Source organism: Ovis canadensis, chromosome 3, assembly GCF_042477335.2.
Source record: "Ovis canadensis isolate MfBH-ARS-UI-01 breed Bighorn chromosome 3, ARS-UI_OviCan_v2, whole genome shotgun sequence".
NCBI classification, from domain to species: Eukaryota; Metazoa; Chordata; class Mammalia; order Artiodactyla; family Bovidae; genus Ovis; species Ovis canadensis.
Genome location: NC_091247.1, coordinates 550954 through 577583, shown reverse-complemented (window position 1 = coordinate 577583; position 26630 = coordinate 550954). Strand labels below are relative to the sequence as shown.

At 61.6% G+C, this 26630-nt stretch overlaps 3 protein-coding genes across 46 annotated transcripts in view; 1 reads left to right on the top strand and 2 right to left on the bottom strand.

Moving 5' to 3' along the window:
- The window catches only part of EXD3 (exonuclease 3'-5' domain containing 3), a 73724-nt gene extending 67693 nt beyond the window's left edge, over positions 1–6031 (bottom strand). For 9 of the 13 annotated variants that reach the window (XR_011255016.1, XM_069579599.1, XM_069579607.1 and 6 more), the window contains exons 1-2: positions 5894–6031; positions 1953–2237 (exon numbers count right to left, since the gene is read on the bottom strand). The gene's annotated coding sequence lies outside the window, so the exon portion shown is untranslated. Of the gene's footprint in view, positions 1–1952; positions 2238–5893 lie in introns of those variants that run through there. The other 4 variants (XM_069579606.1, XM_069579602.1, XM_069579601.1 and 1 more) reach the window with 4 other exon arrangements.
- Positions 6032–6093: 62 nt separating this feature from the next.
- NOXA1 (NADPH oxidase activator 1) lies at positions 6094–15173 on the top strand. 15 transcript variants are annotated; one of them, XM_069579679.1, is made up of 14 exons: positions 6094–6576; positions 8416–8498; positions 9285–9393; positions 10422–10556; positions 10834–10941; positions 11711–11767; positions 12005–12048; positions 12487–12613; positions 13771–13810; positions 14041–14099; positions 14305–14459; positions 14607–14718; positions 14797–14911; positions 14991–15136. In XM_069579679.1, the coding sequence occupies exons 1-14, from the start codon at positions 6400–6402 to the stop codon at positions 15077–15079; spliced, it is 1410 nt and encodes a 469-aa protein (XP_069435780.1). In that variant the 5' UTR covers positions 6094–6399; the 3' UTR covers positions 15080–15136. The 15 variants fall into 15 exon arrangements, with proteins under 15 accessions (XP_069435780.1, XP_069435782.1, XP_069435778.1 ...); XM_069579681.1 differs by having other exon boundaries at positions 6099–6576; positions 12529–12613; XM_069579677.1 differs by having other exon boundaries at positions 6099–6576; positions 12529–12613; positions 14041–14195.
- On the bottom strand, positions 15099–20933 carry ENTPD8 (ectonucleoside triphosphate diphosphohydrolase 8). Of its 18 annotated transcripts, none has more exons than XM_069579693.1 (10): positions 20476–20933; positions 18235–18461; positions 18037–18154; positions 17388–17538; positions 17124–17283; positions 16798–17028; positions 16464–16724; positions 16145–16255; positions 15884–16021; positions 15099–15785 (listed from the first exon to the last, which is right to left on the bottom strand). In XM_069579693.1, the coding sequence occupies exons 2-10, from the start codon at positions 18358–18360 to the stop codon at positions 15594–15596; spliced, it is 1488 nt and encodes a 495-aa protein (XP_069435794.1). In that variant the 5' UTR covers positions 18361–18461; positions 20476–20933; the 3' UTR covers positions 15099–15593. The 18 variants fall into 18 exon arrangements, with proteins under 18 accessions (XP_069435794.1, XP_069435793.1, XP_069435790.1 ...); XM_069579692.1 differs by having other exon boundaries at positions 18235–18458; positions 20476–20931; XM_069579689.1 differs by having other exon boundaries at positions 18235–18490; positions 20476–20658.
- Between the last annotated feature and the right edge of the window lie 5697 nt (positions 20934–26630).

Sequence of the window (26630 nt, the reverse complement as noted above, 5' to 3'; positions counted from 1 at the left end):
ACAGTCAAAGGCTTTAGCATAGTCAAGGAAGCAGAAGTAGATGTTTTTCTGGAATTCTCTTGCTTTTTCTATGATCCAGCAGAGGCTGGCAATTTGATCTCTGGTTCCTCTGCCTTTTTTCAGTCCAGCTTGAACATCTGGAAGTTCTCTGTCCATGTACTGTTGAAGCCTGGCTTGGAGAATTTTGAGCATTACTTTGCTGGCATGTGAGATGAGTGCAATTGTGCGGTAGTTTGAACATTCTTTGGCATTGCCTTTCTTTGGGACTCAAGCTGTACGACATGGCCAAAAATTAAAAAAGAACTAGCTTCTGGTTTTACTAATTTTATACTAACTGATTTAAGTATTTAATTAACTTTTCTCTTTTTTTCCTTCAGTTATATACATATTTTCAGATTCTCTTCCAATACAGATTATGAGAAGATACTGAATATAGTTCTCTGTGCTGTACAGAAAATAGACCCGTGTTGTTTATCTGTTTTATGTAGAGTTGTGTGTACCCGTTAATTCAGAACCCTAACTTATACCCCCCTTCCCCCTTAGGTGATCCCAGGTCTGGCACCTACATCTGCGAGGCTGCTCCTGTTTCACTGACAGCTTCATCCCTGCCACACTGCAGATTCCACCTGTAACAGGCGTCACGTGCTGTTGTCTCTGACCTACTCTGCCTGGTATGATGACGTCTCGGTCCATCCACGTCGCTGCAAACGGCATCATTTCATTCTCAGTCTTTCTCTATATTAATTCCGCCTGCTTCCTTCTGTTTCTTCTGTTTATTTCTGACTTTGGGTGGGGGGGCCTGGTTTGCCCTCCACCAGAGATGAATGCTTTCTGGTTAAATGCAGGCTTCTTGGATTTGCCTTTTGTGGTAACAGCCCTGACGGTCCTCTTCCCGCTGGGTGGCCCTCCTCCTCCCTGGAGGCCCCCAGGCTGGCCCCTCCTTCTGGACCCCAGAAGCCACACCTGCCCGTCTGGGGCAGCACTCGCTTGCTGCTCTGTTCGTTCCACGTGACACACGCTTCTTTTCAGGCTGTTTCTGGCTCCAGGTTCATCGCTGCCGGTTCACGTCATGTTTCCTTCCCCTTCCTCGCATTCTGGCTTCTCTGGAGATGGGGCACAGCCTGGGGATGCGCCCTGGCCGCAGAGCTGTCGTGGGCAGGGTGCCACACAGCTGTGCAGGGGGCCTGCCAGTGGGAACTAGCCGGGGAGCAGCAGCGGCGTGGCCTCTGCTCTGAAACTGCACAAGGGGCTCCGTCTGTGAGAGCAGAGACAGGTGAGGAGCCACCTGCAGGTCCAGGGCATCCGACGCCCGGCTCCCTGGAGACGCAGCCCAAGCTCCCCGGGTTATAGTCTCCTTTCAGCTCCGAACCTCCAGGAGACGAATCCTGAGCCGCTTGAGCACGGCTGCCTGGTGTGCAGACTGCGCGGCCGGGAAGCCCTGCTCCGTCTGGGCGCGCCCCTCCCGGCATGCTGCCTTCCCTTCCACAAGGCTTCCTGCGGGGGCGGGCTGGGCCCTCAGTACCCGGGGTCACGGTCGGTGCCCCGTGAGCGGCGGAAGTGGCGGGTGTGCTGAGCCCCCAGGAAACGTGGCCGCCCAGCACTGGGTCAAGGGGCTCTCCACGGGCTCGTGTGGCGGGCACACCCGGGGACCAGGCTCCGCACGGTGACCTTGGGCACCAAGTGCCTCTGTCACGCGTGAGCCTCCATTTATTTTCTGAGAGAAGAATCTTATGTGGCATTTGGCTTTTTCCTTGGATGTGCCCATTGTTTAAAAAGGGGACAACAACAACAACAACAACAACCCCAACCTCTTGTCTTGGGCTAAAATCAATTCCCAAATATCCAAAACTCCTGCCCATCTGACTGACCCATGAGCTCCAGAATCAACCAGCTATTAAGTTTCTTGGGAAGCAAGTTCCAGCGCTAAGCTGGCCTCTGAGCTGAGTCCTTACCTCAGCAAGCGGTTCCCTCTCCTGGGCTCCCTCTAGCGTGTGTTCCCTCACACACTCACGCGTGAGCTGTGTGCTCCAAACGGTCTCAGCAGCGCTGCTGATGTGAGCGGCTGGGAGCTCTCACAGCCAGAGCTGGAACAGTGTCCTGATGGAAGCCGCTCCCAACGCCTCCACTGCTACTGGGGAGTAGATTTCAGCTCAGACACAACGAAGTGTTTCCGAACCACCTTCTTCAGAGCTGGAAGAACCTTAGAGGTCACTGAATCACTCCAATTTTCAGGGTATCTGTAAAACAGAAAAACTTGTAATTGAGCTCTTCTTAAGGATTTTTTAATTAAACATTTCATTTCGAGATAACTTGTAAGAAATAATAAAGAGACGTCGCATCTATGTTTCACCCCAGATCCCAAGCAGGGCGCCGTGTGGGTTGGAGGAGAGCCCTCGCTGGCCCCTGCAGTCGCCCCGAGGCCCTGACTGCGAGCGGCCCCGGCAGTGCTGGGCGCATCTCTGCTCACGTCGCCTGTCACTTCAGGCAAGTTGCACGGATGGAACCACACAGTCTGGCCTCTGTGCGTCTGCGCTCACTTGGCACACTCCCCTGAGACACACACGAGTCGCTGTGAGTGCCCAGTGCCCAACCCTTTTGCAGAGTGGGCTCCTGTGGTGTGGACGCAGACGCTGCTTGGCTAGCACCCCCGAGGGGCACCTAGGCTGCTTCCAGCTCTGGGCCATCAGGGGGCAGAGCTACAGTACCACAGGGGCAGGCACAGCAATGGTACCTCTTTCATCTTTATTTTTGGGGGGCCGTGCCTCAGGGTATGTGGGATTTTAGTTCCCCGAACAGGGACTGAACCTGTGCTCGCTGCATTGGACGTGTGGAGTCTTAACCGCTGGACTGCCAGGGAAGTCCCTTTTCTCATTCTTTTATTGTGAAAATAGAAAAACACAAGATTAGTGGGCACAGAGGACAGCCAGAGGGTAATTCATGGGACCTGGGGGAGCAGGTGCCCAGAGGAGGTGGAAGGGGCAGGGAATACAGGAGACCCAAAGGATATGTGTCCCAGAGGCCAGGCGCCGAGGGGGGAGGGGTCACGAGGAGGCCGCCAGAAACCCCGGCAGGAGTTTGGGTGGCACCCCGGCAGGATCAAGAATAAGAAGCATTATGGAAAGATGGTCAAAGAGCTGCGCCGAGGGAGCGCCTGACCCAGCAACGCCTCTCCTGGGGGTGCACCCAAGAGCACAAGGCCGCAGAAACACCCGCACACAAGCGCGACTCACAGGTGCCAGGCGCCCCCGCGGGGGTCCGTTTGATCAACAAAATGGGTCCATCCACACAGCGGAAGTGACTCAGCCTGAAAAGGAACGAAGCCCTGACCCTCCTGCGACGTGTGCGGACCTCAAGCACGATGCTGAGGGGAAGATGCCAGATAGAAACCTACACGCTTTGTGACTCTGTTCATACGAATGGTCCAGAAGAGGTGAACCCAGACACTGGACGGCGGGTCGCCGGGGGCAGGGATGATGGGGGCGGGGCGGGGGGCTGCAGCGGGGCACGCGTGGGGCGACGGTGGCGCAGCTCTGTGAATCTGACAAAAGCATGGAACTGCACATTCAACAGCGAGCTTTCTGATTTGTGAAGCGCATCTCAGTACCTAAAAGCGCCCGGCAAGGGAGATGGAGACGCTGGGTCCTGCCGACTCTTAAAAGGAGTCTGGCTGTAAAGGAGCAAGGAGACGCGGGGGCTGAGGGCGGGGGCCTTCTGTTCAGGTGGGAAGAAACACAGGACGCCTGCATAGAGGGGAAATGACACCTGGGGGGCACCCCAGCGAGACATCCTGGGGACAGGGCAGTGCTCCGAGGGAGGAGGCAGATCTGGGGCGCAGGCGCCGGGGACCCCTTCCAGCTGGGAGGCAGGATGGGTGGAGGTGAGGCCAAGGAGGGAAGGGAAGGGACTGGGCCCAGGGAGGGCGAGCTATCAGGGCAGGAGCCACGTGACCCACTTGAGGCTCGCGGCCACTGTGGACAGAGACAGGCCAGCGGGGCCAGGCTTCTCCTGCCCAGACAGAGGGACCAGGGACTGGACAAGAGTTTGGGGGGCACTCCTTGGAAGAAAAGTTATGACCAACCTAGACAGCATATTACTTTGGCAACAGAGACATTACTTTGCCAACAAAGGTCCGTCTAGTCAAAGCTATGGTTCTTCCAGTGGTCACGTATGGATGTGAGAGTTGGACTATAAAGGTGAGCACTGAAGAATTGATGCTTTTGAATTGTGGTGTTGGAGAAGACTCTTGAGAGTCCCTTGGCCGGCAAGGAGAGCAAACCAGTTAATCCTAAAGGAAATCAGTCCTGAATATTCATTGAAAGGACTGATGCTGAAGCTGAAACTCCAATACTTTGGCCACCTGACGTGAAGAACTGACTCATTGGAAAAGACCCTGGTTCTGGGAAAGATTGAGGGCAGGAGGAGAAGGGGATGACAGAGGAAAAGATGGTCGGATGGCATCACCGACTTGATGGACATGAGTTTGAGCAAGCTCCGGGAGTTGGTGATGGACAGGGAGGCCTGGCGTGCTGCAGTCCATGGGGTTGCAGAGAGTCAGACACGACTGAGCAACTGAAGTGAACTGAACTGGTGGGTGGGGGTTTGTGGGTAGAGGGCACGAGCTGTAAGGATGGGTGTGGGTAGGGGGCTGCAGGAAAAACGAGGCCCAAGTGGGCAGGTGGGAGGGCGCAGCTGAGCTCAGAAATCCTCAGGGCTGCGAGGTTCCTGAGGACCCGTAGCAGGGCTGTGGGAGGCCGGGGGCCAGGAGGTCTGGTCTGAGGAAGGGAGCGTCCACACGGGAATTCGGGGAGGAGAGGAGTACGTGAGAGGTGGGGGCTCTGCCCACCTCCAGGCCAGCAGTTTGGGAACCTCAGCGCCCCACTGGTGAGAGAGCAGCCTCCTCGGGGTTGCACGGCCCAGGAGGCCTTCCCAGTTGACAAGAATCGTCTCACAGCCAGGCTGGCTTGTCCTCAGCAACTGTTGTCCTCAGGGAAGGAAGCAGAGTCACAGCCCCAACTGAGCAGGGAGGGTGCCCAGATCGGAGGCAGGTGGCTCTCTGCCAGCCGCCCAGGACACACACCTCCCCAGACCCTGGAGGATGCTCGGGCATAAGGGCAGAGCCTGTGTCCGGGAGAGTTTCCAGGCTTCCTGCATTGACGGTAACATTTCTGCGTCAGCTTCGAAAGGCCGCGGTGCCCAGGTGTTTGGTCAGAGTCACATGTTGCAGTGAAAGCATCTTTCAGATGAGATCAACATTTAAAACAGTGGACAAAGCGATAGAAAGCAGACCCCCCGTGGCATGGGTGGACCTCATCCCGTCAGCTGAAGGCCGAAAGAGCGAAGACAGGTCCCCCGAGGAGGAGGGCCGCTGCGGCTCCCCCAGCCCGCGGGCGCCTCAGGCAGATGCAGCCCCCGCAGCTGCAGGGGCGCGTCCTCCTCGCCGGCCACCCTCTGCGAAGGCCCTGGGGCACCGCGGGGCTGAGAGTGGGCCGCGCGGGACGCAGAGGGCGCCCCGCGGGCCACGGGCGCCGCCGGGACAGAGCCCCAGCGCCCCAGGGCGGCCCGCGTCAGCCCAGGGCGGGCGCACGGCCCTGGAGGCTCCCGCTCTCGCGGCGGAGAGGAAGGGGCTTCCGGGGTTCACGGCGCGGCACCGACGCGGGCCGGGCTCGAGCGTCTCGGGCCGCGCCCGGCGGGCTGAGGGCCTGACAGACGCCCCCACAGGGTCGTCGGCCCGGGGCCGCGGCCAACGTCCGCGCCGCGCCCCCAGCCGCCCCTCCGGCGCCGACCCGGGGCCCACGGGAGACCCGCCGCCGGGCCCTCCCAGCGGCGCCCGCCTCCAGCGCCGGCCCGCGAGGCCCCCGGCACCGCTTCACGGCCCGGCCGCGGGGCCCCTTACCTGACACGGCAGGGGCCGCCCGGAACCTTGGCGCGGCCGCGGCAGCGGCGCCAGAGGCGGGCCCGGATGGTTTTCCCCAGCGCACCGAAGCCGACTCCGAGCCGGCAGCAGCGGCGGGAGAGCGCCGGCGCGGGAGCTCGGGGCGGAAGTCCAGAGGGGCGGGGCCGACTCGGGGCGGGGCGGGGCCTCCGGTGGGGGCGTGGTCAGGCGGGGCGGGGCTTGCGGGGCGGGGCTTGCGGGCCTTCCCGGCGCACCTGAGGCACCTGGCGCTCCGCGCTCCGCCCCGCCCGCACCTGGTACCTGGCGCCGGAGGTGCCCTCGCCCCTTCTGTCCGCCTCGAAGGGCTCCCTCGGCCCGCGCTGGTCTCCGGATTCCGGGGCCCCGGCCCCGCGGTCCTCTGCCCCCAGCACCCCTGCGGCAAGACCGTCACGGCCGCCCCCTGCGCCTCCCGCGATCCGGCCGGGAAGCGCCGACTTCCGCGTGGGCCAGACGAGGTCCATTCCGCCATGGCCTCGCTCGGGGACCTGCTGCGCGACTGGCACCAGGGCGCGCAGGCTGTGGCGCGCGGGGACTGGGACTGCGCCCTGCGCCTCTTCTCGAGCGTCTCGGAGCCGCCCGCCAGGGTGAGCTTCAACGTGGGCTGCGTGCACCTGCTGGCCGGAGACCCGGAGGCCGCGCTGCGGGTGAGCCAGGGGGACCCCAGGCTTTGTCGCAGAGACCTCACCTCAGGGGATGCAGCTCTCTGCTCCTGGTGGCGGGGGCTGGAGGGGTGGGGTGGCAATGCGTGGTGCGATAGCTGCAGGGGTGAGCCCAAGGCCCCCACCCTTCTTCCCTGATGGCCACCCGGAGACTCCCCCCACCCCAGCGTTCTGCTGCAGCGAACACCTAAGCAGGTGGGACCTGTGTGTGTCCAGGGGGGACCCTGTTGAGCTGCGTCAGGACCAGGATGGCGTCGCAAGGCTCCAGCACAGCCTCCACTTGTGGGGACCGTTTGCCCTGCTCTGCGGTCCTGTGGAAAGGCCAAGTGAGCCCTGGCTCAGGTGCTCTTGATGGAGGTGCTAAGGTGCCTACAGAGGCTCGAGGCTGGATGGGGCCGGAGGGTTGCCACGGGTGCCCGTGGCGATGGCCAGGAGACAGACTCTGGTTGGGGGCCTAAACCCCAGATCCGTGTGCTCACCTGTCCCCCACCCACTCCCCAAAGCAGAACCAAGAGCCAGATGTATGCACGGGCACACACACACACCTGCCTCTGCTGAGGGCCTGGCAGGGCCATCCCTGCCCTTCAAGCCTCCAGGTTCATCACAGTGGTGCACATCCCATGGGTGATGACAAAAAGCAGTAGCACCCTGCTCACTGCTTGGGTCCCCAAGGGCCCCCAGAAAGAGCCAGGTTCCCGCGTTGTCCAGGCCAACGGCGACGTCAACCGAAAACACGTCCAAGGGGCATGCCCTGTTGTTCCTCACATATGTGTTCGAATCTACAGTTATCTCAGCAGCAATGTCAGTGTTAAAATGTTATCCAGCAATGGGGATGTCACCCCTGGACACCACGGGGTCAGTGGAATGACGCCAGTCCAGTCACTACCTCCCCTAAACCTCGATTTAATCAGAAAGAGGGGACAGAGGTTCCAGGCCAAGGGTGTGCACGTTAAATTCTCCTCCACCCTAATTGGAGATGGAGTAGCAGAGGCATGTTTGTTGGAAAAATTTAAAAAGCAAATGGAACGGCTACAATCAATAAAGCTGACTTGGACAGGGTGAGGGGAGCTGGGGCTCCGTCTCTGGCAGGAGCCCCCCAAAAGCTCCTATCTGGCCACTCTATGTGGCAGGATAAAAGGGTTTCCCTTGTGCTGAGCGGCCACATCAGTGCCCGAGTGCTGACCCTCAGCCTCGGTCAGACTCAGCTCGACAAGCCCGCGCTCGGCCAGGTTTGTTAGAGCGGGGCCGTGACACCCTCCAGTTGCCTGTGTTTAACTTGGTGGCTGCTGGGTGCACTCCTTTTGCTTGCGTCTGCCTGATGGCTGCTGTCCTTAGGAACAGACGGCATCATTTCTGAGTTCAGTTTCAGGAAGAGCTGGGCTTCACACGCACATTAAGGCTTTCGTGCTGTTCTTCCTTCTGACTCTAATAGATGAAACGTGTGTCTTTTTGTGTGAACCACCAAAGCTAGGGCTTGAAGGAGACAACAGTCTTAACATAACTCCCTCCGTGGAGGTAACTATTATCAATGTGCTGGAGCGTTTCCTCCTCCTCGTGGTTAACAAGCTGGTCTGTGCCGCCATCTAACTACCCCCGAGCAGCCATCAGAAAACACCTGGGGAGCCCAGGCAGGTTTGCGTTGAAGCCGTGACGCCTGCGCCCCTTGGACCCAGAGGCCCCTGGGCAGGCGAGGGAGGCTTTCTCTTGCAGGTGACGGTCATGTGGCCGACGGGCTTCCTTGACCCACTGCTGGGCATCCCCATCTGTGACACGGTGGTGACGGGGCTACAGGCCTGAGCAGTTCACAGACATTTCTGTCCGCAGGCATTTGACCGGGCGGTGACTAAGGACGCCTGCTTGGCTGTTGGCTTCCTCCAGCGCGGAGTGGCCAACTTCCAGCTGGAGAGGTGAACACAGACGTGCCCTCTTCCTTCTCTGACGGCCCTTCGTCTCTGCAGAGTCCTGCCTGTGCTCCTCTCTGCCCACGGTCACCTCCTCTGGCCAGCTCTCCCCAGGCTCACGTGGGGGCGTGTCTCTCTGTCCCCACGCCGGGCTGCACAGTGACCCTGGGCTCTGTTTGGAAGAGGGTCACAGACCGCTTCTGCCGGCTCCCCTCCTCCGTTCCTACCCCCTGGACTGCAGGGACGGCATGATTCTGCCCATTCTGCCTTCGGGAAACCCAGGGCAAGGCTGGAGGAATGGTGCATCCCAGGACTGGGCGGGGTTGGCGGGGGGTCCTCTGCCCACGCGGCTCTCTCTGCCAGGCCCTTCCCAGAGAAGGAATCAGAGCTGCAGGGCAGGCCCGGCGCCCACAGAAGGCCCTACACAGGGTGGGCGGGCTCTGGGGTCACCTCCTTCTCATCAGCCCGGAAGCCTCCCCGGGGGCAATGAGGATCCTGGTTGGGGTTGGGGCATCCAGCCGGGGTCGGGGTGGGGAGGCCTGTGGGACGGAGACCCCGGAAGCAGGCAGGGCACTCTGCACCCCGAGGTTCAGGAGAGGGCCTGCAGTGCAGGTGGAGGAGCCCACATGCTGCACAGCCCGTCTGTGTGGACCCCGTGTGCTGAGGCCTGCCGACCGCCGCTGCCCCCGTGCTGCAGGAGGGGCTGGGGCGGGGCCCGGGTCCGGGCCAAGGTGGAGCCCTTGCCCTGGGGCCGCCCAGGGCCCCCACACCAGGCTCCCCTACTGCCCACAGGTTCCAGGAGGCCCTGTCCGACTTCCAGCGCACCCTGGCCCAGCTGAGGGATAACACCGCTATTGACTACACCCAGCTGGGCCTGCGGTTCAAGCTGCAAGCCTGGGAGGTGAGTGTGCGGGGAGCGGGCCACCAGGAGGCCGTGTGGCTGGGCCCTGGGGGCTGTCTGTGGGCGGGCAGCCTGGGGGGTCCTTCCAGGGCTGGCCCCACCCTCTGGGCCCTGTCATCTTGTCACTGTGCAGGTGGGCCCGAGTTAAGTGAGGTGCTCCCTCTGGCCAGAGGGCCCCCAAAATCCCAGCAGGAGAGGGCAGTGTTGGAGGTCAGCGAGAGGTGGCGGGGTGGGCAGGGCGGGAGCTGGCCTGGCAGTGGGCCCTGGCGTCCCTGCCCTGGGCTTGGTGCTTGGCTCAATTCCTGGCCTCCTGGGAAGTAGCCGGCACTGAGAGAAAGGCTTGGGAGGTTCTCCCACCGCTCCCAGAAACAGGCCGCCTTGTAGCCTCTGGGAGCTGCAGTGTCTGGTAGGTCAGCCATGGGGGGAGTCCCACCAGGGTGGGCCAGGCCCCAGCCCTGGCCTGTGGGGCGGGGCGTGGGCTTGGCATCCGTGGCCCGGGCAGACCCGTGGCAGCGGGCCGAGGAGCGCACAGTCCCTGCAGAGCGTGGGGACGGGGCTGTCCCGGGCGGCGCTCCGTCCTCCCGGCAGCACTGGACGACTTGACTGCTATCCCCCAGCTCGGGCGGGAAGGGGCGGACAAGAGGCGCCCCTCAGATAGTGCCCCAGACTCTTGGGGGTTCAGGGAACAGGGCAGCACGGGCAGGAGGGGGTCAGGCCAAACTCAGGACAGGCGTGAAGGCTGAGCGGATGTTTCCGAAGACGGGAGATGGCCTGACGTTCAGAGCAGAGGAGAAGCAGTGAGGGCTGGTTGGCTCTGGCTGGGGGGTCCAGAGAGAAACCAGCCTGGCAGAGCCCACCCTGGGGCGGGAGCCAGGGGGCACCTGGAAGAGCCCCGGGCCACTGTGTCTGGGCAGCTCAGGGGCTGGACCAGTACAGGGCCAGGTGCGGGGCCAGATGGTGGCCCTGCGGGGGAGGGGAACGCTGGACCTGCCATCACCTCGCCCCCCACCCGCACCCCCTGCTCTCAGGTGCTGTTCAATGTGGCTGCAGTGCAGAGCCAGCTGGGGCTCTGGACAGAGGCTGCCTGCAGCCTGGGGGACGCCATCTCCAAGGGGCCGGAAGGGGTCCGCAACGACCTGGACATCGCCCTGGGCCAAGTGCAGGTAAGGGACAGGTGAGGGGGGCAGGCGAGGGGAGCCAGTCTCCTGAGCTGACTCGGGGGGTCTTGCCAGGCCCACAGCCTGCAGTTTTGGGGCTCACATCCATCCAGCCCCCCAAGACTAACTATATGAGATAAAGAAAAGTCTGGAGGTGGGGGGCCTGTGTGCCCTGCGGGGGATGGGCCTCCCACAGGCCGTGAGAGTTGGGGAGTGGGCCGTCCTGCTCTGAGGCTCCGGGCGGCTCCCAGCGCTCAGGGCTCCCCTATCCGGCCCCCTCCAGAAACAGGTCCCCCTGCAGCCTCGGCAGGTCCCCAGGGGTGAGGTCTTCCGGCCCCATAGGCGGCACGTGGAGCACCTGGAGCCTGTGGATTTCCTGGGCAAGGCCAAGGTAAAAGGAGGCGGCTTCTCTCTGCTTGGGCCCAGGCCTTGGGGCCAGCGGCTCCAGCAGGCCGCAGGGCGGGCGGCCAGGCCCTGTTGAGCTCACATTGTCCGGAGCACTGGGGCCATCGAGGCCTTGGGGTGAGAGGGGGCACAAGGCTCCCGGGGCAGCAGTGCTCACGGGTAAGTCCTGGGACCTGGAGGCGGAGCTACTGAAAGCCGTTGCGCACCCCAGCCGGCCCAGCCCTGCCTGCCTCAGCCGCAGCCTCGCTCTCCTGGCTTCAACCTCGCCCTGCACTTCGGCCTCAGGGGGCAGGAACCTGGAGGAACAGGGAGGTCTGGCCTGGCCACCTCTGCCCAGCCCGGGGTCCGGGCAAGTGGCACCAGCAAAATCGCCGGCTGATGGGATGCAGCTTGCCCCAGGCTGGGCTGGTGTGTGGGGAAAAAGGGCTCCCTGTGCACAAAGGAAGGCTCACTCTGGTCTCTAGCTGTGGCCCGGGCCCTTGACGCCCCAGTCACCCAGGGCCAGGCACTGGGTGTCTTAGCTAGAGGGCTGCCTGGAGGAGGTGCTTCTGAGCTGCATTAATCCACCCACTCGGAGCCCTTGCCGCAGGATGTGGCTGTTGCTACGAAATAAGAACCTTCTAAAAGCAGTACTGAAAATAAGTCACACAGATAAGCCAGGCTCCGGCAGGCCCACCAGGCAGGCGGGGACTCGGGGGTGCAGGTGGGCAGCAGGCCGGGCACCGCTGAGGCGCCGCCCCTGCTGCTGCTCACAGGTGCTGGCCTCCGCCCTCCCCGCCGGCTCACGCGGGGTCTCCCCGCCACAGCCACAGGTAGGCGAGCCGCCTCCCGCCCCCCGTGTCTCCTCTGGCGTTGGCAGGTCCAGGCCTCCTGGATTCTTTACCCTTAGGGGTGCCTGAACTCTCCCCGGGGCTCCCCATGTCCCTCCGATCTAAACTTAGGGGGTAGCCCATCCTGGTGAGAGCCGGTGAAAATCCTGCAGCCTTGCCCCCTGGCCCCTGGGGCTCCTGGGGGTCTGCGTCCTGAGGAGGAGCTGTCTGTGCCCACAGGCTCTGGACGTGCGTGGTGAAGCCAGGCCCAGGGCTGCTGCACGGTAGGAAGGGGTTGGCCTCCACTTCTCCTATCAGCAGGGGCCCTGCGAGGCCTGCCTCCTGGCCTGATGCTGGAGCTCCTGGGCAGACCCGCTGCGGCCACTCAGGGCCAGGGACCAGCGGCCAGTGTGGCCTGTCCCCTTTCCAGACTGTCCAGGGTCCCAGTGTGGTGGGGGGCATCCCACCTCAGTCAGCCCTCCCATCTGTCCTGAGCGCATCCTGCCCCCAGGGGGAGAGCCCACCCCCGCTCAGGCCGGGGGGGCACCAGAGGCACCGGTGGGGTGCAGCTGGCCACAGGCTGCAGGAAAAGCCATCAGACGCAGCCTTGCAGGCGGCCCTCTGAGTGGGGTGCTCCTCTCCAGCTCGGGGCTCTGCAGGCCCACCCCCCACGAGGCCTTGCCCGTGGGGGAGGCCTGGGAACGAGGGCCCCTCCCCTCCAGGGCCCGTGACACTGCCCCCGGCAGAGCTGACACCCCCTGCAGCCCCAGGACACCCGCTGACGTGGAGCTGGAGGTCAGCTCCGGCCAGGCTGGGCAGCACGACCACGGCACGCTGGTTACCCACAAGGTGGGTGAGCCCCGGCGGGGCAGGCAGAGGCCACAGCATTTGCAAGACCCCCGCCCCAGGCTGGGCTTGGGGACCAGCCCGAGCGGGGCATCTCAGGCCGGGCAGCTTGCCTCATCACCTGCTGGGGACAGGGCTCCGGCTTCCTTAGGCAGGCCAGGGGCCGGGTGGGAGCCAGCCGCAGCGACCAGATGCCAGGAGTCAGGGACACACGGACGTTCATAGGTGCCCCGCGGGGAGCTGGGGGTGCTCCCCACCCTGGACCCGGGAGGGGCTGCAGTGTGTGCCTCAGAGCCGTGAGGCTTCCGCCCCTCAGCTGGGGCGCCCGGCCTTCCTTGCTGGACGCGGGACTCTCCGAGATGCCCCAGGGGCTGCGTGCAGCTGAGGAGGGGTTGGCTCAGGCTTCTCAGGGCAGGTGTGCTGGGCAGGTGTGCCTTGAGGGGTGGCATGCCAGGGGCCGTGAGGCCGCTGTGAGGAAGTTAGAGTTAACCACAGAGAAAGCAGCCTCGCATATTCACGTTATCAAGGGGCTCGGGTGAGAACGAGATGGTCCTTCCCCCTCCTCATCCACTGAGGCCCGGCTCACTCGCTGGGCTGATCAGTGCTCTTGAAAGCCGTCGGTTCATCACTGCTGTGCTGAGCGCTAGGCCTTCCAGACGGAACGGCAGCAGCTCCCTGACTGCTTCCAGCAGCCGGTAAATCCTAATGCTTCATGTGCAAACAGCCCACTTAACCCACCCTGAAGTCAGGGTCTCCATCCGTGGGTCAGGCGGCCTGGGCTGGGGGCTCTGTGTCGTCCCGCCCGCAGCATGCCCAAGGCTTGCAGCCCTGACGCAGAGTGATGTCCAGCGGGTCCCTGGCTTCAGCCCCAGCCTCCCGGGCTGGTCTCAGCTGCAGCTGCCACCTCCTGGTGGGCCAGGGGAAGACAGCTCCGCGCCCACAGGCACGGCGGCCGGTCTGTCATCTCCGGTCACAGGGATCTGGTTCATGCTCCAGATTTACCCGTGGCAGGGCTGGGCTGGTGGCCTCCTGCCCAGCCGGGCCATCTTGCAGGCTGTGCCCCTCACCTCCCGGTCTGCTGGGCCCAGCAGAGCCCCCGCCCCCACCCTCTGCCCGGACCTGAGGCCCAGCAGAGCCCCAGCTTGTGGCTTTCCTTGCAGAGTGCCCACGGGGAGGACGCTGGCCAGCAGGCTCCTCCAGGTGAGGCCCCGTGCGGGGCGGGCTGTGAGGGCCCCCTGGGGGGCGGGGTGTTCTCAGGGCCCAGGCAGGCGTCTGTGGGGAGTGCTGGGAGCTGCTGGGTCCTCCACAGCGGAAGCTGGTGACCTTGTGGTTCCCGGGCGCAGGGTGCCAGCAGCCCCTACTCTGACTGGCTCCCCTCAGAGGACAGCAGTCACCTGGCTCCCTGGCTCCCCCCTCCTTTCTCCCTGCAGGGCTGCTGGCAGCTGGGGAGCCCAGCCCTGGCTCCTCCGAGGAGCCCACCGGCGCAGGGGTAAGAGCCAGCAGCTGTCACGTCACCCCCACTCCCCAGGGACGTGAGGGCTCCGAGGCCAGGCCCCGCTCCGATCCAGCTGAGGAAGCCTCCCAAGTCCGTGGCCCCCGCCCCCCACTCCGCCCCTGCCCTGCCCCCTGGGCCTGAAGCCCACCCCGGCCGGACCTGGGGCCTTGGGGCCCAGCCACCGTTCTCCTGCACCCAGGGAGCAGCTCCGGGGGACCCTGAGTCCTTGGCGACCGTCACCGTGCAGTGCGTTCTCACCCTGAGCCTGACGGCCCCGAGGGGAGCTGACCTGTCCAGGCTGCGGGCCCTGATGAGCGAGGCCCTGCCCCCCCACGCCGAGCGTGCCCAGCTCAGGTGGGCTGGGACGGCGTGGCGGGGCGGGAAGGGGCCTCTGGGATGGCCACCTCTCGGCCTTGCCCTGCAGGAGGGCTGGGCCCATCAGAGGCTAGTACCCCCGAAGCCCCTCGCCCACGCAGCCCCCTCTGAGGTGTCTCTTTGCAGCTACCAAGACCCCAGCAAGGACGGGCGCTGGGTGCCCCTTTCTGGGGAGGAGGCGCTGCGGAGGGCCTGGCGGGACGCGGCCGGCCCTGGGGGTCTGCACCTGCAGTGCCGGGTGAGCGGGGTGGGCTCAGGGGGCGGCCGGCCCTTCTCCCGGGGCTGAGCTCACCCTCCAGCCCTCGCCCTGCCGCAGGGAGTGGGCGGCCGGCCGGTCCTCTACCAGGTGGTGGCCCAGCACGTCTACTCTGCCCAGAGGCCCGAGGATCTGGCCTTGCAGCCAGGAGACACTGTGGACGTCCTGTGCGAAGGTAGCGCCCGCGCTGCCCGGGCTGGGGGGTGCCCGGCCGGGGTCTGCGCGCGGACGCAGTAACGACCCGATGCCCGCAGTGGACCAGGCCTGGCTGGAGGGCCACTGTGATGGCCGCACCGGCATCTTCCCCAAGAGCTTCACTGTCCCGGCCGCGCGGCGCGCCTGAGCAGCTCGGCGGAGGAGGCTGTGGCGAGGAGGGTTTAATAAAGGCATCTGCCTCCCACGTGCGACCTGTCTCAGCCTGACCGGGCTTCCAGGGGTGCGGGTGGACCGCTCCGGAGAACCCCACGGAGCTGGACACCGGCTCTGCCGGAGACCCCATGGCCCACAGCCAAGCCCCCACGAAGCGCGGGCTCCTCTGGCTCCGGCAGGCACCCCCGCCCCAGGCCCGAGCTGGCCCTATGCCCGTCTCCCACCAGCAGTCCAGGTGCCGCACGGGTCCCGACGCCCGGCTTCTGTGCAGAGGGTCCCGGGAAACAGGCTGGGGTGCCGGGAGCGCGGGGCTGTGGTCGGGGCCCCCACAGCCCCCACAGCCAGGGTGACCCTGGAGGGAGAAGGGGGCCATCTCATGGCCGGCCAGAGCCCCCGGGCCGAGGGCCGAGGCTCCTGACGGGGACGGGCCAGCCCAGGTGGCCAGGCTGGGCTCTGGGCCTCGGCAGCCGGCGTCGGGGGCCGCTGGCCTAGTCCTGGATCCAGAAGAGCTGCACCCCCACGGCCCCCAGTGTGGCCGCGAGTGTCAGCACCAGGAAGACGACCCCGGCCGTCCAGACGCCGAAGCTCTGCGCCCGCCGCTGGGCGGGCACCTCAGCTGGGATCAGGTTGGTCAGGTTCAGCATGTAGCCCAGCGTCCAGCCGATGTCAGTGCCGCCGGCCTGCGGGCCACACCCCGGCCCGGGCTTGGGTCAGGGCCACGGGGCTTCGGCCCTGGAGCCCCACCCCTCCCTGGCCCCCCAGACCCCCCAGCTGGCACCTGCTGGCGGAACTCGATGCCTCCCCAGGTCTCCTCACTGAACCCGTAGCCCTCGACCAGGAGTGTGAGGAAGTACAGGCCCGAAGCACAGTAGTCCCGCAGCCAGGGGTCCTGGTCCGCGGGCGCGCTCTCCTCCACCTGGGGGCCAGGAGCCCAGTGAGCCCCTCTCCTGACCCCCCCCCGCCCCCCCCCCCGCCCCGGGGAGGTCCCGCTTGAGGCGCCCCCGCCCCCCTTGGTGCGTCTGCAGCCCAGGGCCCCCACCAGCTTCCAGGGCCGCCGGCAGAACTGCCAGACGGTGGCGTTGGCCTCGCTCAGCGACGGCTTGGAGGTGAGGTTCAGGAAGTGGAAGGTGTAGTAGAAGCTGGAGAAAGCCTGTGGGGAGGGGCCACGCGCCCTTGTGGGTGGGGCAACGCGCCCTTGTGGGTGGGGCCACGTGCCCTTGTGGGCGGGGCCCAGGGCGAGCCGGGCTCAGCCCTAACCCTCCCCACCCGGGGTCCCAGGCTCCCCAAGGGCGCCGGGGGTTGGGACCCTTAGCCTCCAGGAGGAAGCTGGGCCCCGAGGGCAGGCTCAGGGGGCTCACGTAGAACTGGCCCTGCACGGGGGGCTGGTAGACCCCGGCGAAGGCACAGTCTTCTCGGCCGTCACAGCTGGAAAAGTTGAAGAGCTTCCGGAGGGCCTCGACACAGGCCCCGGGGTTCCCCGTGCCCTCCACGGTGAGGTTCTGGCTGAGGCCCGGGGGCGCCGCCGGGACACAGGGCGACTCGTACAGGGGCGCCAGGGCCAGCGTGCCCCGGTAGCCGCTGTGGTAGCAGGGGTGACGGACCAGGAGGCCCGGGCTGGCCTGCAGGAGGACAGATCCGCTCGGAGCCCCAGCCTGGCTGGGCCCCCGCCCTCCCCCCAGGACGCAAGCCCACCTGCACCAGCTCTGCCAGCAGCCTGCTCAGCGCCTGGTCGCGCCCGAAGCAGAGGTAGCTGTGGGTGTAGACGGTGTGGTCGGCACCGTAGAGGCGGAAGGTGGCCTGGGTGGTCTTGTCCAGGATGGGGCCTCCGGGTACAAAGGTAATCTGGGTGGAGGCCCCACCCATGTCCAGGGCGCCCACCAGCGTCTCCTCCAGGGGCCGGATCCATTCTCCAGAGAAGGAGTACTGGGCACAGACGGGGGGCACTGAGTCCCGGCCCGGCCGCACAGGCCACGGCCCCTCCCCCCACGCCCTCCCGCCCTGGGGCCGCCCTGTGGCACCTTCACCAGCAGGCCCAGGACGTAGTTGATGGTGATCCAACCAAAGGCGCCTTCGTCCTGCCCCGTCAGGAGCTCTGCGCCCCGGAAGTCCACCGGTGACTGGCCCAGGGCCTGTCTGACCGCAGCAAAGACGTCCTCCACTTGCGAGCGATTCTTGCGGCTGCACAGGGAGGGTGGGGCAGAGTTGGCAGGAGCTGCCCCTGTTCACCGACCTCGGTGGCGCCTCAGCCCCAGGGGCACGTGGACCCCACGCCAGCCCCTCACCTCAGCAGCCGCATGCCGGCAGTGGCCCCCAGGAACATGGGTGTCTCGTGATGCTTGGCCTTTGGGATCAGTGCTAGCGCCTCCTCCAGACAGCCCTGCAGGCTCTCGCCAACCCGTGCAGGGTTGGAGGCGTAGGAAGAGATTCCAGACCCTGGAACACAGCACCCAGGGTGAGGCCCTAGGCCCCGAGGCTGGCAGAGCTGAGCGGGCCTGAGGGAGGTGGAAAGGTCGCCCTGCAAAGACGAGTCCCTGTCCTCACTCTCGGAGCCTGCAAAGGGGACTGTGTTTGCGACAAGGTCCCTGCAGGTGCAATCAAGCTATGGGCCTGAAGACGAGATGGCCTGGCTTCCCTGGGTGGGCCCTAAACCCGAGGACCAGCGTCCTTACAGGAGATGGAGGAGGGGGTCGGAGGCACACGGGGAGAGGCTCAGGTAGGCCCGCGCCGGAGCCTTGGCCCAGCACCCACTGACCAGCTGGGCCCCTCGGATGACCCACGGAGCTCTCTGAGCCCTTTTCCTTCAGGTCGATTCCCTGCTGCATGGCTCCAGCCTGCACCACCGCTTCCCAAAGCCCCGACCAGCTGAGAGCCCAGGCGGGCAGCGGCCAGCAGTTCCCAGCCCCGCCCACCACTGGCAGACTGTCCACTGACCTTCCGCCTGGCAGGCCAGGGCCTGGCTGACCATGCCCGTGTCGTTCTCCTTGTTGGCCGGCCACTGATACACAAAGAGGGACGTGTGGGAGGACCCAGCGTCGAACACGATCCCAAACTGGAGGTGACACCAGGGTCAGGAGGGCATGGGGGCAGGCGCGGCCCGGCCCAGCCTCTCCGGGAGCGCCCGGGGCACACCTTGGTGTCTGGAGGCAGGAGGACGTTGATGGTCCCCACCAGGATGAGAAGCAGCGCGGTGAGGCCTGAGACCGCTGCGGTGCCCAGCAGAGCCGTGAAGACCCGCTGCTTCCAGGTCAGCCCCATGGTGGGGGCAGCACTGGCACCCGTGGGGCCGCGGGGGGCACCCCGACTCTGCTGGCTGGAGCGCCTCTCGTCCTCCCCGGGGCTCAGGCGGCCCACTCCTACTGGTCAATGGGCAGGGCCAAGGACCACACTGTAGAGCCAGGGTGCCCGCCCCGTGCATGGCATCAGACGGGCTGCAGGGGCCAGGCGCCAGGATGCCCGGTCCGGCAAGCTAGCCAGCCACATACAGCGCGGAGGGGGCGCTGGGGTCACACCAGGGGCCAGAGAGCCCCCCCGGTGTTGTTTGGGAGCCCCTCTCCCCGCCCCTAGGACCCCGCTCCCCTCCCATCCCCCACCGGGCAGGACTCCCAGCTCCACACTGACCTCAGGGATCCAGGACCCCAACTCTCCCACCTACCAGGCTCCTCCCTGCAGCCCCCACCCCAGGCCTCTCCCAGGGCGTTTTCTAAGAGCCCTGAGGTCAGGCCTGAACCAGGTTGGGACAGGAAACTGCCTGGCCATCCCACTGTTGCCAAGCTGCCCGAGTGGAGCCTGGTGACCGAGGTCAGGAGGGTCCTGGGAAGTGCGTTGTCTCTGCCAAAGGGCTGAGGAGGCACCTGGTTTCTGTTTAAAAGCCCGACCTTGCGCCTCTCTGATCTGATTCTGACATTTTTCCCACCCCCACGACTGACCCTCGGCAGTGGGCCCATGCTGACCCAGCAGTGAGGTTCGCCCGGGGCTGAGCACCGGCTCAGCGTCCAAGGCCTCGCCAGCCCCACCCCACGTCCCTGAGTGGGGCCCAGGCACAGGCGTCACCGGGAGCCTCGGGCCGGCGGCTGCGCTGCCAGAGGAAGTGGTCAGGTCACCAGGACCCTGAGGTCGTGGACTTTGTGCTGCGTCCGTGTCTGCAGGAGCACAGATGCTCCCGGAGGTTTCCTCCTCCTGGCCGATCGCTGGGCCCTGGGCCCCCAGCCAGCGTGGGAGTGGGGCCTCCGAGCGAGGTCACGTTCCCGTTTTAAGGGGGGAAGACCAAGGCTCAGAGAGGGTGGGTGACTGCCTGAGTCGCCGTCCCCACGGGACCCAGCCTCTGTCCCTGGGCCGCAGGCCACGTCAGAGACGGGCAGGAACCAGGGACACCAGGACCCCACCCCACGCCCACCTCCAGGGCCCACAGGGCCCTGAGCTCCCGGGGGTGGGCAGGAGCTGGGTGCACACCCCCACTGCCTGAGCGCCCCTCACCTGGGCTGTCGATGAGCAGTGGGAGGCCGCGAGGAGGCAGCTGGACCGGCCACTGGCTCTCCGGCACCTGCCCAGCGCTGTCCGCCTGCTGCCACCCCACCCCCGTCACCGCCCCCCCAGCCTGGTCACCGCTGGGCAGGTGGCGGCCCCTGCCGCCTGCCCCCACCCAGGGTCACCACCTGGCCCCCGCCCAGCGGGGTCCCTCCTGGGAGCTGCTCGGACTTTGCCCGCTGACCCCACCCTTCCCCAGCAGAGGACGGCGCCAGGACTGGGCGAAGGGCAGGTCGGAGTCAGGTGACTGCAAAGGCCTGAGGCCCAGGACTCAACCCGAGCAAAGGCCAAAGGCCGGAAGGCAGGCGGGGGAGGGTCAGGCTGCTGCCCCGCGTACAGTGAGGCTGCCGCTTCTCTGTGCACACGAACGAGTCCAGGGCCCCCCAGCACTCCCTACAGCCCGGCCCAGCCCCCCGCTCTCGGCTCCCCTCGCTGCTGTTTTGTCCTTGTGAGGGAGTCTTCCCTCAGCTCGAGGGGAGACCTGGCAGCTCCCGAGGCCTGCGAGGAGCCGGGCTGCCCCAGGGAGCTGAGCCCCCAGCGCTGGAGGCCGCGGGATCCCGCTCCCCGGCCGCGAGGCGCGGCCGTGGGCCAGCACACGCAGGCTTCACGGCACCTGTGCTTCCCTGCCCACCTGGAGACTGACCGCTGGGGTCACCTCAGAACTTCCCACGGACCCCAGGGACGTGGGTTTGATCCCTGGTCAGGGAACTAAGGTTCCACACGCCACTGGGCAGCTAAGGCAGCGAGTAGTCTGTGCGCCGAAAGTGAAGATCCCGCGCGCGGCAACAGAGGCCCAGCGCAGCCAAGCAAACGAAGAGAAACAGATTCAAGGCCCTGCCCCAATACCTCCAGCTGAGAGCGTGTTCCTCCGCGGTTCCTCTGCATCCGTCTAGCGCTCGCGTCACAGCTTTTCCTTTCGCCGATCCGATGTGTAGTCAGGCCTCCTGCGGCCTCCGTTCACTCAGGGGGCTGGGGGCCGAGTGCCTCCCCACATCTGGCGAAGTGTCGCGCCTTTTGATCGATTACTTCCTGTTGCGTTTAGAGAGCTCTCTATATATTCTAGGTGCAGCGCCTTCTCCTGTGTGAGGTTTGCAAAATGCCTTCTCTCAGTCTGTACCTTGTCTTAGCTGTGCATTTCACAGAGCAAGTTTTAACTTCTTGATGCAGTCAAATTTATCAGCGTGTTCTTTTGTGGATGGTCTTTTTGTGTTGTTACCAAGAACGCTTTGCCTAACCGCCGTCCTGAGACTTCTTTCTCCCTAAGTCTCCTGTCGAACCATGCCATTCTGAATCGTTCTCTGTAAGAGGTGTGACTTTGCCACATCCGCCTCTTCTGTGTGTGGATGGCAGAGGCACTGGCACATCTTTTCCGAAGAAGCTGTGGTGCCTGCACATACCTATGTATCCGGTAGAGTAGCACCCAGCATCCAAAAGAAGGAAATGATGCCGTTCGCAGCAGATGGACGGACCTAGCGATCACCATACTAGGGGAAGCAAGTCAGAAAGGCAAAGACAAGTATCATATGCCCCCACTCACGTGTGGGGTCTAAAACACGGTGCAAATCAACCTGTGAAGCAGAAATGAACCATGGTTGCCAAGCGGGGAGGGAGAGGGGGAAGGGAAGGGCTGGGCGTTTGGGGTCAGAGGAGGCAAACTCTTATCTACAGGACAGAGGAACAACAAGGTCCCGCTGTGCACCCCAGGGAGCTATATTCAGTATCCTGTGATAAGCCAGAATGGAAAAGGGGATCTTCTGCAGGGGATCTTCCTGACCCAGGAATCGAACCAGGGTCTCCTGCATTGCAGATGGATTCTTTACCAACTGAGCTATCAGGGTGAACATAACACAGCGTAGTACTCAGCATCCAAACCAGTGAAACATCATAAACAACAATACTTCAATAGAATTTAAGGAAACCACCCTTTCTCTGTGAACCACTCTGCACCTCCGTGTAGACGGCCCTGCGCTGAGGGCCCGTTCCTCCTCTGTGTCTCTCGTCCCTCATGCTGCCTCGATTATGCAGCCACAGTCAATACTGTGCGGTCTGGGTCCTCCAAATTCAACCTTCTTTTTCAAAATGGTTTAAGCTATTCCAGTTCCTGCATGCCTACTCCTCAGCCGTGTACGACTCTTTGAAACCCTAGGGACTGTAGCCCACCAAGATCCTCTGTCCACGGGATTTATCAGGCAGGAATACTGAGCAGGTTGCCATTTCCTCCTCCAAGGGATCTTCCCAACCCAGGGATCGCACCCCGGGCTTCCTGCATTCCCAGGGGGATTCTTTACCGCTGAGCCGTCAGGGAAGCCCCTCTTTTGGAGGTAGTAGGATGGAAATAAACATTCTACATGCTTGAAAGAAGAAACATGTAGTTCCTACGCCCTTCCATGTAAACTTTATAGTCAGCCCCTCATTAAGTACAAAACAATCTGGAACTTTCATTGGTGTTATGCGAAACATCTATGATCACTTTGTGGAAAATTGGTATCTTTACAATTTTGAGCCTTTCAATCCTCGAGCACAGTTTATCTTCTCTCTATTTAGGGTCTCATCAGCATTTTCCTAGTGTTCAGAATACCGATCCAGCACGTTTTGTTAGGTCTACACCAAAGCATTCCATCTTTGTGGGGAGCCTGTGTTTTACGTAAACGGTACCTTTTAAAATTCAGTTTTTAATCATTTATCGGCGGTGGGTAGATGCAGTTGGTTTTGCGGTGCACCTCGCATCCAGCGCCTCGCCAAGCCCACCTGCTGGTCACAGGGGTCTGTGGCTCCCTGAGGCGTGGCAGGCATGGACGCGGGCAGCGGGCAGCGGCGCCTCCGCCCTCGAGCACCTCTCTTCCTGCCCTTGCTCGCCGACCGCGCTGCGTGGAGGCGGGAGCCGCTTCCCAGCCGGAAGCGCCCTGAGGCACGGCGTTAGTTGCAGGGGTCTCCTTTGCCAGTTTTCATCCCGAAGGGGCTCTGTGCTTCATCACGGGCTTGTCTTCATCCATTCGTACGTTCCTGTGACTTTTCTTCTTTGAGCACGGTGTGGTGGATTGCGTTGATTTTCTTGACTACTGAGCTGGGATGAACGTCACTTGGCTGTGGTGCAGTGTTTTCTTTTTATATTACTGGTTTTGTTTACTAACACAGTCGGGTCTCATTATTTGAGGATTTTGTACTTGCAATTTTGCCTACAACCTCAAACTGCTTTTGTAATCGCCTCAGTGGGCATTTGTGGGCACGGGCGGAGCAGTGGACACGTGAGTGAGTCGACCCGCGCGTCCTCAGCTGGGGTTCAACAAGGCGACGCTACCTTCTTGTTTCAGCTCCCGCTGCAAACAAGTGTCCTTTTCATGGTCAGTTTCGAGCCATCTGTTTGTACTTCTGTGCTTTCGGGAATCTGAGCCTGTCTTTCCCCCGGGAGCAGTGGTTCAGTGTTGGCTGACTTGGGGCTTGCAGCGACTCCACAGAGCAGAACAGTGAGTGTACCTGGAGGATTTCTGCAGCTGTGTTCACAGAGCTGGGCTGAAGGTTCCTTCCCCCTTCATCTCCTGGAAGGGATTTCTAGTCTTCCGTCTTTAAATGTTTTGTGTGATTTCCAGTGAAACCATCTGAGACTTGCCTTTTCAGAAGATACTTAATTGCAGACTCAGTTTCTTTAGTGGTGATAAGGCTATTCAAGCTATCCAGTTCGTGATGCGTGGGTTTAGGTAGTTTGTGGCTTTTGAGGACTTGGTCCACGCCACTCCAGTTATTGACTTTGTGTCAAAAGAATCACCCAGAGCCTTCCTTTCCTATCTGCTTGCCCTGTTTGTAGTGACAGGCCTCTTTCACTCCTGATACTGTCTTTGGGCCTGCCATTGCTTTTGCCGTTGCTGTTGCTAGAGGTCTATCAATTTTATTTTGTTTCACAATTTTTTCTTTCTTTCTTTTTTTTTTTTTTGGTTTCCACATTCTTTTGATTTCTGCTCTTACACATGCTAATAAGATTATGCTCAAAATCCTTCAAGCTAGGCTTCAGCAGTATGTGAAATGAGAACTTCCAGATGGACAAGCTGGGTTTAGAAAAGGCAGAAGAACCAGAGATCAAATTACCAACATTCTTTGGATCACGGAGAAAGCAAGGGCGTTCCAAAACACCATCTACTTCTGCTCCACTAACTACACTAAAGCCTTTGACCGTGTGCATCACAGGAAACTGTGGAAAAGTCTTTAAAGCTGGAATAGCAGACTGTCTTACTCATCTCCTGAGAAGCCTGTGTGCAGGTCAGAAAGGAGCAGAGCTAGACACGGAACGACAGACGGGCTCACAATCGGGGGAGGAGTGCCTCGAGGCTGTGTTACTGTCTGCCTGCCCGTCCGATTTGTGTGGAGAGCACCTCATGCAAAATGCTGGACTGGATGAATCACAGGCTGGAATCAAGGTTGCCAAGGGAAATGGCAACAACCTCAGATATGCAGATGACACCACTGTAATGGCCGAAAGTGCAGAGGACCTAAAAAGCCTCCTGATAAGGGTGAGAAAGGAGAGTGAAAAGCTGGCTTGAGATTCAACATTCAAAAAGCCAAGGTCACGGCATCTGGTCCCATCATTCATGGCAAATAGATGGGGGAAAAGTAGGACCTGGGAGATTCTATTCTGGGGGGGCTCCAAGACCACTGTGTGCAGTGGCAGCAGCCTTAGAAGGGAAGCTGTGACGGATTAGGCAGTGTGTGAGAAACGGAGACGTCGCGTTGCCCGCAAAGGCCCGCAGAGTCAAAGGATGGTTTTCCAGCAGTCATGCACAGATGTGAGAGCTGGACCATGAAGAAGGCTCAGTGCCGAAGCAGGGATGCTTTTCGAATTGTGATGCTGGAGAAGACCCTTAAGAGTCCTTTGGACTACAAGGAGATCAAACCAGTCAGTCCTAAAAGAAATTAGCCCTGAATAGTCACTGGTTGTTGACAGAAGCTGAAGCTCCAATACTCTGGCCACCCGGAGAAAGGGCCTTGATGCTGGAAGATTGAGGGCAGGAGGGGGGGGTGGCGACAGAAAGTGAAATAGCTAGAAGCGTCGCCGACGCTCAGTGGACACGAACTTCGCAAACCCCGGGAGACACTGGCGGACAGAGCAGCCTGGCGTGCTGCAGCCCACGGCTCTGCGAAGAGCAGGACGTTTATTCCCTCTTTCCTGCGTGATTTGGGTTCACATTGCTTTTTCTTTTCTAATTCAAGGTGGAAGCTTAGATTACATCTTTTCCAATGTAAGCATTTGTTCCAGAAATTTCCCCCTAAGCACCGTTTCAGCTGCGTCTCTTAATTTTCTCACATGCTGCATTTTAACTGCCTTCAGTTAAAAATATTTTAAGTTCCCCTTTCGATTTCCTCTTTGATCCATGGGTTATTTAGGATTTCGGTGTTTAATTCCCAACTGATTAAAGAGTTTTCTGACATCTTTCTCTTACTGAGTTCTATTCTAATTCTATTATAGTCAGAGGACATGCTTTTATGTTTTTGATTGTCTTAAATTTGCTCAGTTTTTTTTTTTTTTTAATCAGGACATGCTTTATTTGGCTGTTCCTTGTGCACTTGGGAAGGATACACTCTGCTGCTGCTGTGTGGCTTGTGCTGTGAATGACACTGTGTCCAGCTGGTCATAGTATTATTCACTTATTTTATATCCTTGCTGATCTTCTGTCTATAAGCTTTATCTCTTACTGAGAGAGAAGCTCTGCTGTGTGTACAGGACCCCCCTGGACGGTAGCCCGCCAGGCTCCTCTGCCCATGGGATTCTCCAGGCGAGAATACTGGAGTGGGTTGCTAAGCCTTCCTCCAGGGGATCTTCCCGACCCAGGGATTGAACCCACGTGTCCTGAGTCTCCTGCAATGCAGGCAGACTCTTTACCGCTGAGTCACTGAGGAAGCCCAAAGTTCTGCTGACTCCAACTATGACTGACTGAGAGTTCGTCTGCTTCCTCTTCTTCCTCACTTCTTGGCCACACCGCACAGCATGTGGGATCGTGTTTCCCTGAACAGGCATCAGACCCACGCCTCTCGCAGTGGGAGCTGGGTCTCCACAGCTGGGCCGTGAGGGAAGTCTCAGAGCTGCCTATTTCTTCTTTCTGTTTTAACACTTGCTCCTCCGGCTGCACTGGGTCTTAGCTGCGGCGCGCGGGGCCTCTGATCTTCCTTGTGGTGCGTGGGGTCTTTAGTGTGGCACACAAGCTCTTGATTGCAGCCTGTGGGATCCAGTTCCCACACCAGGAATCAGCCTCAGGCCCTCTGCACTGGGAGCTTAGAGCCTTAGCCAGGGACACCAGGGAGTCCCTATTTCTACTTTTAGTTCTGCCCATTTTTGCTTCAAAAAGTTTTTTCTATTAAAGCTCTCTTTTTAGGTGCATACTTTTAGAATCGTTATGGCTGCTTGAAGAATTGTCAGTTTCAACAATTTATAATCCTCTTTATCCTCGGCAATTCTCTTTGTCCCAAAGCTTCTGTTGTGCGGCATTAACAAGCCCGCTCGCTTCTATCTTCTTCTGATTCGTATTTGCACGTTGTCACCTTTCATCCTTGTATCATTACATTTGAAGGAAGATTTAGAAATTGTAATTGATCATGAGAAATGAATGCTTGGTCTCCATCTGTTCCTGGTTCTCAGTTCCTAAACCCTGCGTTTTCCTAGGCTATGAGAGAAATCCATTCACACCTGCTGTAATTACGGATAGCTTTAGTTTGGTAAGTCAATTGAAAGTGAAAGTCATTCAGTCATGTCCGACTCTTTGTGACCCATGGGAACACTGGAGTGGGTAGCTTTCCCTTCTCCAGGGGATCTTCCCAACCCAGGGATCATCGAACCCAGGTTTCCCACATTGCAGGTGGATTCTTTACCAGCTGAGCTATCAGGCAAGCCACTTGACATTTGGAATTCAATTCAAGACAGTAACTTGAACTTACTCTAGCATTTCACTATTTTGGTGGGCTCTCTCCGCCCCCGGCCCCCGCTTTCTTGCCTGCGTCTGGCTCGTTAGGAGCGCTTC